We start from the raw sequence: 13,981 nt of genomic DNA, 5'->3' as shown, positions 1-13,981 counted from the left end.
CCGAATTTTTTTTTCTTTTTTTCAGTATTGGGATCCCTTTGTCAATCCATCTCCATTTCGTTTCCATCAACAGTCAAGGCATTGATCCTGTCGGGACACATACTCTCTATTGCTCGACATTGTTCTCTGTTTGTTCCCTTTTGCATTCAAGAAAATTTTTCAGACTGGTTTGGGTTTTCGTTCTGGCTGGGCTTATAACCATCTAAGTACATTGGAAATTTTGACTTGAACTCGTTAAGATGCCATCATCGTATTCTTCGTTTGATGGTAGAAAATCTCGCCTGTATGTTGAAGCCTGCACCCAGCGTTTGAGTTTTGTATGTTCTTCAAGGTAGGGCCATTATGGGTTCCAATTGATTCCTGTTCCCCCCAATCATCAACAAATTTAACGATCATGATTAATTCATTTTCCGTGATTCATCACGACCATGCCACTATTGATAGCAATCACCTTTGAGCGACCAATCTACTCTTTCTCGAATATCTTTCGATTGCATCTGACAAAATCATCAAATTTACACTTACACGTCTTTAGTTTTTGTTTTCGTTTCAGCTTCACATCGTTTTCTGCCCAAAAATTTCTCTTGCGGTTTGAATTGTTTTGGTGTTGCTTTAAAATATGAATATCCTCTCTTTTCGAACTTTTAAAGCAACCCTGACTATCTTCCTCGTTAAGGACGTTTAATTCAGGATGGACTCCGTAGTCAATTGAAAGAAAGACACTCCTTTTACATCTATCAGCGTGTGCAATTTGGATGGCCGGCTCATGGAGTTACTTTTTATTTCCCTCCAGCTTTTCCTCAAAATAAATGCCTTTGAGAATGCCGTTATGTCTCTCAATAACTCCGTTCGATATGGGCAAGTATTTCTTCATAACTTCGTTGAACACCACCACGAGGGTTCCATAATATTAGAAAGTCAAGTTAAAAAGTGGCCATCTGCTATAGCATTTATGGGAAAATCAATTCTGCTGAAGTTATGATATCATGATTGACTGCTGCTCAGCTTGCAAATTTTTGCTGTTTCAATTGTACTCAATTTTTTCTTCATACAATTCAATCAGGCGTCGGTTTTAAGCTCAGGGGCGTCACACTGAGGATCTGGCCGTCAGGTTTTTTAGAACTCAAGATGATTTTTTAGAATTCATTCAGATTTTAGAATTCATTCAGAACTTAAGTGACTATGTTGCTACAAAAAAAATTTCAATGCAAAAAATTATTTGTGTTCAAATTTTTAATGTTTGATCAATTAGTTCACTGCATTTATTTAAGGGTATTATATTAGTAGGCATTATCTATGTCTTTTGTCTATACTTTGCAGCGCTAAACTATTTGCTTGTCATTTAAACTTTGTTGAATTGTATTTAGGGTTGGCTTTAAGTCCCATCAAGAACGACTGTCGTCTTAATTGTCGTACAAGTACAAACTGTTTTTTATTTGCCGCACAACCTATTCCACCTCGTTATCAAAACGACTCAAACATAAATCTAGGTCGCTCTTGAGAACCAGTTCTTCTCCCAAAGGACGCTGCGCAGTCAAATAGAAGAGTGAATTCTTAGAGATTAATTCGAAATCTTACAATTATAGAAAACAGAATATGAACATGAACTCTCAGAAAAAAAACATTGAGAAGGGCAACAATACTGTACATCTACCAATTGGCAGGAAAACCAATTACACGATATAATTCAAAATTCAGGGTAGCTACGCAAATTTCAATCCACTATTTGTAAAAGACATCAAAGTGCGAGTTGGATAAATAACAAATCAATCTAGCTTCTACAATATACAGTGTGAACATATGATCAGTTTCATTTAAACAACAGCAGTGTTACATCGTCTTTCACAGAGGCGAAGCAGCAATTCGCAAACACTAGCAAAACAAAGAAGCGAAATGGAGCGAAAATCAATTGGAAAGAAAATAGGCTATTTAAATAGGCATTAAAAAAAATAGCCTAGCCGGGATTCAAACCAGGGACCTCCACGAGTCATCTGCCTCTACGACTGAAAAAAAAAATTAGCGCGGAAATTTGCTAGTTAGGTTGAAAAAAAGAACTCGTATAATAACACAAGTGTTTGCTTGTGTAATGAGATCAAAGTCAGTGCAGCAGCATCAAATACGTCACTTCACCCATCCGAGAGACTGCGATTATCTTCTTCGGGAGACGTCGGGTACTCGCTGCTACGACCACTTCCGTGTGGAGATGATCTGGGCGAAGTTGAGTTAGCTGGATCGGAAGATCCGGAGAAATTGTTCCAGGATCCATCCATCCTCATGTCAATGGACTCCGGTATTCCCGAATATTGCTCCGTGTTTTGGTCGCTGGAGCCACTGCCTTGACTGCCGCCACTGTGTGACTGGTTGTAATACTGGCCGTTCGCAGGGTAGGGATTGTTTCGATCTAGCAGTTTGGAACCGATCTCCGCAAATGACAGCTTTCCGCTCTCGAAGATGCCTTTGAAGATTGAACGTAAGTTGCGGTTCAGCATGATCCATCTGTCTGTTGCACTTGGAGACGCCTCAGAGAACTTACGACTCAAACAGTAAGTCATCAATGCTGAAAAAAGTAACATTATCATGAGTTTTATTCACTGAGACCAACTTCACAGTGATAACAAAAACAGTGAAAAAGTAACACGCAGCTTCTAGTTAGTCCATCAAATTATATCCAAAAAAGTGAAAAAAGATCATTGCCATTAAGCTCAAGGAAACAGGCCAAAATAAGCAACTTATTTTCAAATGTTTTCATCTTTTATTTCAAGATAAACAACTTTGCCAATAGAAAGTTCGAAAGGAGTCATGAACGGCAGAAAATACAAAAACGTTCTATTTTTTTTTGAAAAAATCGGCAAGTTTCGAACTTCAGAGAAAACAATATGGCCTTAAAGCTCTTTGAATATCAAGAACAATTTATGATTTACACTTTTTTTGATTAAAACTAACCCAATTTGAGAAAACTAGATCGATAAGTAAAATATCGATTCCGCTGGGAAATCTGTAAATTAAAGTCCAATTTCGAAACAAGAAGTCGGACACGTTTTTCGTAGCCTTTACACTTTTGCTATTCGATAGTGGATTTTTTTAAAACATTTAGGATTAACAAAAGTCTTCACTTTATAAACGAAATAAACTGAACTTAAAAAAATCAAGTCAAACAGCGAAAAACCAAACTTGAGTGTGATGAAATTTTATAACTATTTCCTGAAAAAAACAGCAAGACATATTTAAGCGCATTCACTACGTTCATGGCGCTAAAACAGACTGGTTGCTTCGTAAAATAGAGGAAGATAACCGTACTTGAAAGCATTTCTCAATATTGCTGAAAGGAATGATATTATATCTAAACTGAATTCTAAAACCAAGGATTTTCATGCCTAAATGCCATTGGAGACGAATATTTGATTTACTCTTATTGCACAATCTACAGGTATAAGGATCAACGCTCAAGATAATGAGGTGTAAATATCAAGATTCGCACTACTTGCAATAGAAAAATGAATGACTCTTTATACTTGCAGATGAACCGACAATTGGAAAATTTCAAAAAAAATCTTGGAACTGAATGACCAACACTTTTGCAACTTCTACAAAAAACGAGGGGAAGCATCGCACTAATTGGGATGAAACTTATACATAGTATGACAAACGACTAACATAAATAGAGATGAAAGCCGTATAAATAAATCATCGAAAAAAAATCTAACAAAATTTTTCCTACATTTGTCTTGATTTTGTCTTGTATAAAAACCCCTTTCATGAAAATATGCAAAGAAGTAGGACAATAGAATAATAAATAAGCATCGAAACTAAACTTACAAAGTAGGAACAAAGTCGCTTGAGCAGACACTTGCATCGCTTGAGCAGACACTTGCGCCGAAAAAGTTTTTACGTACCCTTCAAAACACTTAGATAAAGATTTTTTGCTCCTTCAAGGAGGTCTTTAAACCGATATATTACAAGCTCCGCCAAGAGAAAAAAAATCTGATATATTGAAATCGGAGTTGCTAAGTTTACAGCCAAAAAATTTAAAATTATCTGTTCACCACCTGTCTGTTCGCGATTTCCAATCTTGTTAGCAAATGAATTCTTGTTAGCAATCTTGTTAGAAAAGAGACTCGCACCCCTAATCACAGGATGCAACCTATGGTGGGCAACCCTGACCATAGGTTGAAAATATTGGAGCGGCAACTAAGCCGAAAAAAATAAACCGACAAACTTTCGTGCGACTTATCAATTTTTCCCAGAAAAAAATTTCAGTTTCAGATTCTGAAAAAAAACAACCGGGACTCAAACCCCTAACCCTAGGTTGCAAAGGCAACATCAGTATCTTCAGACTACGTGCAATGGGGCCTGGAAGTTGATGAGGTTCGATAAATAAGCAACATCAATTTCAATTACAAATATGTAAGAAAAGTAGTTTACGGGAAAAAGTCAAGTTCTCGATTACAAGACATTTGCTCTCGTGAGTGTTATTAAGTTTTAGTAAATGAATTTGAACAAAAACAAAAATCAATTCGAAAAACAAATTCTACCCGACCTAATAGAAAAATAACTTATTCATTTGATGTATAAAAAACTCTCAACGCGGATCAAATTACTAACTGGAGTGTATGATTTCCTCTGATCTGTTGAAGCTGTTGTGGTATATATTGGTGTTGAGGAATCTGCAGGCCTCGTTGAGGGAGAGTGCCAGCAGTAGTCCCATCTCAGTGAAGTCCACCTCCATGTTGTTGAAGTAGTTCAGCCAGAACCCGAAGAACCTCCTGATGTCGTTCGAGGGCACGTCAGAGCACTTCGCCTCGTAGTAGTTTGGAGAGCCCTGTTAAAAAAATCAGGAGTAGACGTTTTGCCAGAAAAGTAAAGAAATTCTTCGCATAACTAAGCCGACAGACAGTGGAAAACATCGCCAATCAAAGATCGGATAAGAGTAATTAACGCAAGTAAACAAAAAAAACACTGACTTTCTTGAAAAAATCTTAACTTTCGAATTTTAAAGAAAATAGATGCCTTTTAAGCTCTTTGAATTTCTAGAAAGATTTCTGACCGGCGCTTTTTTGATAACATGAACCCAATTAGACAACACTGGATCAATAGGTAAAGTTTTTATTCCACTGGAAATCTTGAAACTGAATTCCACTTTCGAAAAAAGAAATCGTTCGTTTATTAGCGCCATTTCCACGGTCGTTTTTGCAGAGTGCTAATTACGTCATTTCCAGCATATGAATTTCAATTAAACTAAAAAAGTGCATTATACCTAAGTACATCAATATTTAAGTACTTTTTCCTGAAAAAAAAAATCAGCAAGACCTGCACTGCGTTCATTACTCTTAAATAAGCTTAATCAATTTAGGACAAATCGTTGAAAGCCAAAATTGCTTCAAATCTTTTAAAAAAAACAGTATTGAGCTTTGTTATTGTTGTTCCGAACATTGAAAATGGGGACAACTTAGTATTCGAGTGTGTTTTAGTTTTTTATCCTTTTTTCTTTTTGTTTTCCACGCAAAATCAAGTACCACAAATAATCATCGGACTGCATTGAGTGATATATCATACTAAAACCCTTTCAGTTGTCATTCGAACCACATTCAAAATTCAAAAAATTCCCTTTGTCGAGAAAAACTGGTTTGAAATTTTTGGGTTTTTTCGTCGTAATTCGATCGAAAAAAAGCGAGCAAAAATAGCTTATTTTAATGGCTGAAAAGCTAAAAACAGCTTAATTTAAACCGTAAAAACTTAGTTCTACTTGAGAACGTTGTTTTACTTTGAGTATTAGCCTCTTTTTGGAGTTTTCAACAATTCAAAAAACTGCAAAATTTGAAAAAAAAAGTTAGTTTTCAAGTAATTTTTCTACTCAACTATTTTTCAATTTGCTTATTTTATTATGACTGTATCATATACCTAATCTCCAGTTTTCTTTGTTTAGCTCCTTTTAGCACATCACGCCGAAAAAAAAACGACAATAATTTGAAAAAACTTTTGTTGTATTTTTTAAGACTACGGTCGGAACATTCTTTGCTACTTGCACAGCAACCGGCTATCCTTGTTTTATTTCTTCAGTTGTTTTCATTTTTACAGATACTTCTCCCTTTTTAAGTAATTTGCCATTTTTCAACTTTATTTGATTTGCTAACTAACTCGAAGCTGATAAGATCTGCTCAATAATAAGCCCGTAATGGCCGTATAAATCAACTCAGAGGCGAAGAAGCTGCACTTTGTAAGCAAGCAACAAAACGCCAGGAAGTGGCTTTAAATGTTTTTGGAAAAAGAGGAAAAACGGAAATAAAAATAACATATTAAATGTGTGCGTGTTGAAAAAGAAGCTCCCTCAACGGAATCGAATGACAGGTCTGAGCATCGAAGTCGACCGCCCAACAGGAAAAAACTAGGGGCCCAGCTGAAAGCTGGAGAGACCTGTTTGATTATTTTAATATTGATTATTTTAAAATTTCAGGTTTCTCAAGTCGATAGCGCCCTTCCTACGCAAAAAAACGTGAAAGAGAAGCTTATGCATTCATTGTTGACTATAATATGTTGACTATAACTGACATCACAAAAACGTTCTGGAACAAACCGACCTGATTAAAGAGAACTAGCGTAACTCGTGCAACTTCTCGTTGGACTTCTTCGAACCATACAAAAAAAACTCAACACAAAACCAAAAGCACCAAGCAAAAGCGAGAAAACGTAAGCATAGCGGATTCCATTGTCTAAAAAATACACACAATAAGTATATTGAATCTTTGTTCCAATGCCAAAAAACTTTTATAAAAACTTTTCCTAAGTGTACAGCTCTTCCCCGAGACAAATTAAGGACCAGCTGCTTGGGCAGGGGAGTTTCCTACAACCTGGTCTATCGATTAAACCCTTAATCCCAAATCTGGATGGGTAGTTTTTGAAGAAATCGAAAAAGTTTGAAAAAATGGCCAAAAGTGAAAAAAGTACCGAGTTGTGAAGCTTTTCTAAGACCGTAGGGGGTGGGGTAGGGTAAAAATTGCCCTAAATTTCATGCAGGCAGGTAGGTGAAACGCTACTGAATCCATTCGAACCACTTTTATGAGAATCTGACGAGTAGTTTTTTCGGAAAGCGAATTTTTCGAAAAAGCGTCTCAAAAAAAAAAAAAAAAACAGATCGCATCTGGAAAAAAAAAAAACGTTTTCATAATAACTGTTTAATAAATCAAACAGGAATTTAACCAGTAATACAAAGCATATACTTGTATAACGTTGATCATACATATACTTCATAACAAACTTACTATCTCACAAGCAAAAAAAAATATGCTATAAACGAATGTTCTTCTTTTTTTTTTAAAAAATCTCATTTTGAATTTTTAAAACTGAAAATCTGACTACCATTTCTGGAGTTACCTAGAAGTTACTTTTATGGTATAAAAAAACGGTTATATCTTAAATATGGCTACTTACGGGTAAAACCAAAGACCATCACAATTAAAAAAACTTTTCAAAGAGGAAATTTTGGAAGTCATACACGTAAAACAGTTTCAAACAGTAGCGGATTGGGAGGAGGGCAGACGCCCCTTCAGGGGTTCGACCCCCTATCGGCCGACTCAAAGAGTCTCCCCTTTGTACTATTTTGAGATATCCATTTTTGGCTGACTGACCTTGAAATTTTTCAAAAGGCGCCTATCTGGGTAGTGGGATCGCGCGCCGAAAAAACGCGATTTTTTGGTCGAAATTTTCTAAAAAGTGCCTAGAAACGCATTTTTAGGACTTTTTCAAAAAAATTGCCTGCGATGCAGACAATTTGGTCAAATTAGGGTCTTTATAGTGCTTTGGGAGAGCTCTTAAAATCAACTTGGTCGACCTAAAAAAAGGTCAAGTTTTCAAATTTTTTTTTGAAAATCCTCCCCCTCCTCTAGAAATTCCTAGATCCGCGCCTGGATTCAAATATGCTACATTCAAAGATATAAGAGTCTCAATTAGGTACAATAGGCTGAACTGCTCAGTAGATCTTTAAACTTTTAGGTAAAATTTGTTTCCCAAGTCCTTCGAAGTTCGTTCGTCAATAGCGTCAAGTTAGTTTCATTTAAAAACACTTAAGGAGCAAATGATTCAAATGAAGTGAAATTATACACATCATGAACTATCAAATTGAATGAGAATAGGACATACGTCCATGAAATTGAAGGTTGGATAGACTAGGAGGAAGTAGACGAATGCGGAGATGGTGGTGATGAGTTCACTGGTCTGCTCCAGACTGAAGAAGCTGGGGATCCATCCGGGCATCTGTGACACACACTCGACCGTACACTTGATCACACACTCCAGTCTAGATCAAACACCAGTCTTATAAATTTAGAATTATGTTCTTAGAATCATGAAGCAGGTTCCATTCAAGAATCATGTTCTATTCAAACACCTTACTAATGCATATTATTTCACTGTTAATTCAGACTTCTTTTCCGACTTTCTTGCACTCGCAGAGCACTGCGAGACTTTCTGGATTAAATATCCTATTACACGAAAACACAATTGCCATTTCTGAACGATAACCTCTATGTAATAATCAGCTGAGGAAAACTTTAAGCTAAGATAATCAGCCAACTTCGACAAATAAAAATTTCTCCACTATACTCAAAATAAACAGATGCTGCACAATTTTACGCGCTGCAAAAACCAGTTAAACTGGATAAAAAATGTTAAAAATGGTATTAGCGTAACACAAAGTATAAACACAGGCAAAGATGCACTCCGGAAAAACGTGAGAAAGCGGCAAGTAGCTCTAAAAAAGGAATAAAAATAAGGAAAAAGAAAAAGTAAAAATGAGCCTTAAAATGTAAATCTTTTGCTAGGAGCCGGAATTGAACCTATGACCGGGAGATTAGGAGTCTCACGTGCTCACATCTGTGCCACGATCATATGAAAATTTACTAACATTTAACACCAATAAAAAACCACAAGCTGTTAAACTGCTAATTTTATGCAGCAAAAAGCCAAAAACAAATTATGCTGCTCACAGATGGCCCATTAAGGGTATAAAAAAGACCATTATAACTCGAAAAGTTTGTCAAACCTTTTATCTTGTATATGGGAAGGTAGCTTGTGAGGAAAGTTTCAAAAACGGTCAAACCCTCACAAAATGTACTTTTCCTAAGGCTCTTACTTTGTCTACAAAAACTAGGGCGTAGCAGCTTTAAGCTTTAACCTATTAGTACGATTAAAAACACATATATTAAACACAGGGTTAAAACAGCATGACGCAACAAGTAAAGAAGAATTTGATAATTTGACAGCCATGAAGGTGAAATTCGACCAAAATATTCCGACAAAATATAATTGATAAAACGACATAAACTGTCATAAGCAAAAAATTAACATAGCCAATCGAAGATTGGAAAAGAGTAATGAACGCAAGTGAACAAAAAAGAACACTGACTTTGAAAAATCTCAACTTTCGAATTTTAAATTATAAAATAGATGCCCGTTAAGCTCGTTGAATTTCTAGAACAATTTATGATTAGCGGTTTTTCGATAACATTACCACAACTTGAGAAAGTTGGATCAACAGTTAAAGTTTTTATTCAGCTGGAAATTTAAATTAAATTCCACTTTCGAAACAGGAAAAAGTGCACGCTTTTTTGCGCAATTTCCCCGTTCGTATTTAAAGAGTGCTATTCACATCACTTTCAGCAGATAAATTTCAATTGAACTCAAAAAGTGCATCTATGCCTAATTGCATTCATAAATGCATCACTATGTATGAATGCATATCTGTAGTTATTAGAGATTTTTATGCACATTTTAAGACTTTTTCCTGAAAAAAAAAACAGCAAGACCTATATAAGATTCTTCACTACGTTCATTACTCTTAAAAACGAAACTCTATATTTATACATAAAACTGGCTCTACCACAATCTATGAAGATGCTTTTGAAAAAACATGCCAAGACAAAAGAATGCGAGAAGAGCATCGGAAGAAAACTTACAAAGCGGTAACAAAGACGAAAACACTTAAGCCAAAACCCATCCTGCCAAAAAGTTTTCCCCTCATCCTCAAAACAAACAAAAACACACAGACCAAAAAATTTGCACATCATACGGGGCAAAATGAGGCGAAATCTATAAGGCCTTTACGCCAGATGTGCCGGATAAATTAATGAACTTCTTCATTTTGAATTAAAAAGCCAAAACTTCTTTATTATTTTTTAAAACTTGACAATGTTTTATTTATCAAACTTTTTGAGAAGGGCTTAAGAGGGTGATTTACATTTTCAAAAAATTCTCATTAGAGATCAATCGTTATAAAACCCACATAGCTAATAGAAGAAAACATAGCCAACCGAAGATTGGAAAAGAGTAATGAACGCAAGGAAACAGGAAAAAACTGACTCGCTTTTTCAAAAACCTTCAAATTTTGAATTTCGAAGAAAAAATAGATGGCCTTAAAGCTCTTTGAATTTGTAGAACAATTTATCATGGACACTTTTTTGTTAAAAGTAAACCAATTTGAGAAAACTGGATCAATAGGCAAAACTATTGATTCGCTGGGAAACCTTTACAATTTTGCTGTTCGGTAGTGGAGTTTGCCAACCTTTTAACAAAACGAAAGGCATTGAACTTGAAAATAAATCACAAGTCAAGCCGCGAAAAATCAAAACTGAGCGTGAGCACATTTTGAGACTTTTCCTGAAAAAAAAAAAACAAAAAAAATCAGCAAGACCTGTATAAGAGTACTAACTATTTGAATATTAATATAGCAAGGGAACCAAACTTACAAAGCAGAAAAAAAGCCGAAAACCTTGAGGAAGCACCAGTTGAGCCGAAGAAAAAATGATTTTTACAAAAAAAAACTTTTTTAAGTCTGTCCTGAAACTACATCCTGTCTGAAATTACAATGAATAACACTGAAAAGTCTGTCCTAAAAATACAATCAAAAACACTTGCAACTTGATGAAAACGGCTGTTAGTGCACGAAAAATCCTTGATGTTGCAACTATGTCGGCAAAATTTGAGACAAACGTGAGTCGGACAATTTAAATAAGTAAAAATAAGTAAGGCTGTGCAAGAAAAGTTTTTTAAGGGAAAAAAACGAGTTCACGATTACAAGACACTTGCTCTCGTAAGTTTCTGGTTAGTGTAAAGATCAAAACAGTCTCGCAAGTGTTAAAAACAGAAAATCGAATATTCATAATAACTTTTTTTAGCAAACAGAACCTAACACTAGTCACCGATGAGTTAGCAACGAATAATAATAAATTACTTATAGTTGGAACTATAACAAAAATGCACACCAAATTATCACTTTTATTTGCGACATAGGTTGAAAAAAATGCATCGTAGTATTATACCACACTGTGGTTCTGTAAATGGGCGTAATAAGAAGATTTGTTTCATCTGCAAACTGTGATCCAGGCAAAGAAAAGACCTCAACAATTATATATTATTACTTACTGTTATTTATTATTGCTGACCGTTAAGAAAGAAAGAAATTTTTTCTCCAAATTATTCAGTTAGGCAACAAATGTTTAGCAAGTTTATGACAGATCAAACAGCTGAAAAAAATTAAAACACTGAGACGAGGCTGAGCTTCGCACCACAAAAGATACAAAACAAGAAACTGAAAAAATGTAGATTTATCCAAACCAAAAAGGTTAAATTAGGAACAAAAACAGCAAAAAAACATACTGTGAAATTAGCATCGGAATATAATGTACCCAAGGGTAACAAAGCCAAAAATATCTTGTCAGGAACCCTTTAAGCCGAAAAAAAACAAGACTTAAGACTTATGAAAAGTTAAGAAGTCCCACCTCACCCTTAAAACACACAAACACTCAAAAAAAAACTTTTTTGCTTGTCAATTGAAACAATATGATGCCACTGAGCCGATATAATATAGGCCGAAACCTATAGAGCTCAATAAATAGCAGCAGAAAAAACAGCAGAAAAAAAATCAAAAAATTTGAGACTACTAAGTTATTAAGTCCCCCTCACCCTCAAAACACAGATACCCACACACAATCTATTTCAGCTCATCGAAAGACGCAATGTGAGGAAAACTATCCGATATAATATAGCATGAAACCTATCAAGTCAAAAAAAAACAAAAGGCGAAAAAATTTGTCATGAAAAATTTGAACTCAAATTTTCATAAGAATTTATAGCATTTTGTGCTATCCATGGGTGAGCATAAAAATATGTTTCAATTGAAACGAGTCGAAATTAGGTCCCTAAGCCGATAAAAAGGGCCAAAAGGGCAGAATAAAGTCTTTAAGCGAAAAAAAACAACAGAAAAAGAAAATATACAAAGGCAAGGTTATTAAACTTAAGAACAGCGGAGGTAAATCACAAAACTTCAAGCAACTATAATGTAAAAACAAAAATCTTAAAATATGGCAACTAAGCCGACAAAACATAAGCAGACAATAATAAGCCGACCATTTTTTTCTTAAAACGGACTAATTGTCAATAATTATGGCCAGAATCGGAAACTACACAGATCGATTGCCAGCGTACGTGCAATTTTTTTAAGGGCCATTAAAATTTTTTGAAGTGGTTTTTTAAATTTTATAAATTGATATTAAAAAAATTAAAATTTGTATCAGCGTCAAAAAACGAAAATTTTCACGTACCAAAAAAAGTAGTTGAGCGGATGAACAAATCCTTGTGGGAATCCACTAGTGAAAGTAGTTTTTCCAAAATTTTAATCAGATTGATTGAAACTATGGTTTAACTGTCAAGCTGCACTAATCCGGTGTTTCAGTTTTAAGCACGGAACAAAAGAGGGAGGAGCAAACCCAATGACTTCAATAACAAATCAACGAGCTTTAATATCAGATTTCACTCACACCTGTATCAACTGTCGACTACACTCAACATACTCCAGAATAAGTGTTTATAAGAAGACCTAATTAATGCTGCTGGGTTTTAGAATGTCATCTAACAATATGGTTCATATGATTACAGTTCATCAACAACAACATTAGGCAAAAACTTATAGCAAAACGTATTTTCGCATTGCATTGCAACACAAGTTTCACCTAAAAACTTTTTAATCGTACAAGCAGAACTTTTGCAGTCACAGGATTATAATTTTATGAAAACCTTTTCGCCCCCATTTCCCCTTGTTCTCACTTGAGAACAAAATAAATGAGTTTTATAGCTCACCTTCGTTGCACCAGATTACAGTCAAATTGTCGTATTGCAAGTGTATCATAACTGCACAGAGTTGATGTATCAGGGCAGAAGAATGGCTGAAATGTTGCAAAGATATTTCTAAGGAGGGCCTCCATATAATCTACAATCGACTTCTTGAATATGTCAATTTTCTCCACTGTGTTGGGACATCCCTCTTTGACAACCATTAGAACTTCTTTCGGGAATAAGCGGGACTTCTCGGACAGCTTTTCTTTGATATGCGGCGCACATATTGCGAGCAGAGACTCGTTGAAATGTATTGCCAATGATTCGGGAAACAACGGCTCCATATTATTCCACTCTCCTCCTAGTTGAAGCAACTGTTACTATTACAGAGTGAAGTAATCTTGTAATGACGTATCATGTTGCCTTATGAGTAATTCCACGCGGGCATGCCCGTTAAAAGGTTTTCATCACTTCCTCTGAAAAATGAACTAAATTAGAAGATATTTACCTCCGTGAACTTAAGTCGCGAAGGATAAAAATAGACACTTTTTACTGCAAACAACAATCGATGTTACGAAAAAGTAGTTCAACTAAAAAGATGAAATTATTTGAATCTATGAATCAACTGGAAGCTTTCGCTTTTGATGCAATTTAATTGAACTATTTTTAAACAGGTAGTTTGTGTCAACAGAAAGCTTTGAAATATCTTCACTTGAAACGTTGGATATTGATTTACAAGAAACACGCCTCTCTGGTAAGAACCTTAAGGAGGCGACAGGACGAGTAGACTCCTCCCTCGACAAATCCATTTTGACAGGGTCTGACTGTTTGAACAACTTAATAGGCTAAAAAACATAAATCTATACAAATCAGTGATAGC

At 35.3% G+C, this 13,981-nt stretch overlaps 1 protein-coding gene across 1 annotated transcript; it reads right to left on the bottom strand.

Moving 5' to 3' along the window:
• Positions 1–1,547: 1,547 nt before the first annotated feature.
• Positions 1,548–13,595, bottom strand: LOC134841910 (uncharacterized). The gene is made up of 4 exons (XM_063857981.1): positions 13,126–13,595; positions 8,134–8,290; positions 4,603–4,819; positions 1,548–2,557 (listed from the first exon to the last, which is right to left on the bottom strand). The coding sequence occupies exons 1-4, from the start codon at positions 13,443–13,445 to the stop codon at positions 2,127–2,129; spliced, it is 1,125 nt and encodes a 374-aa protein (XP_063714051.1). The 5' UTR covers positions 13,446–13,595; the 3' UTR covers positions 1,548–2,126.
• Between the last annotated feature and the right edge of the window lie 386 nt (positions 13,596–13,981).

The sequence above is a fragment of the Symsagittifera roscoffensis genome, chromosome 3 (genome assembly GCF_963678635.1).
Source record: "Symsagittifera roscoffensis chromosome 3, txSymRosc1.1, whole genome shotgun sequence".
Classification (NCBI taxonomy): Eukaryota; Metazoa; Xenacoelomorpha; order Acoela; family Convolutidae; genus Symsagittifera; species Symsagittifera roscoffensis.
Note: the sequence above shows the minus strand (reverse complement) of the source record. Positions and strands in the feature narration are given on the sequence as shown.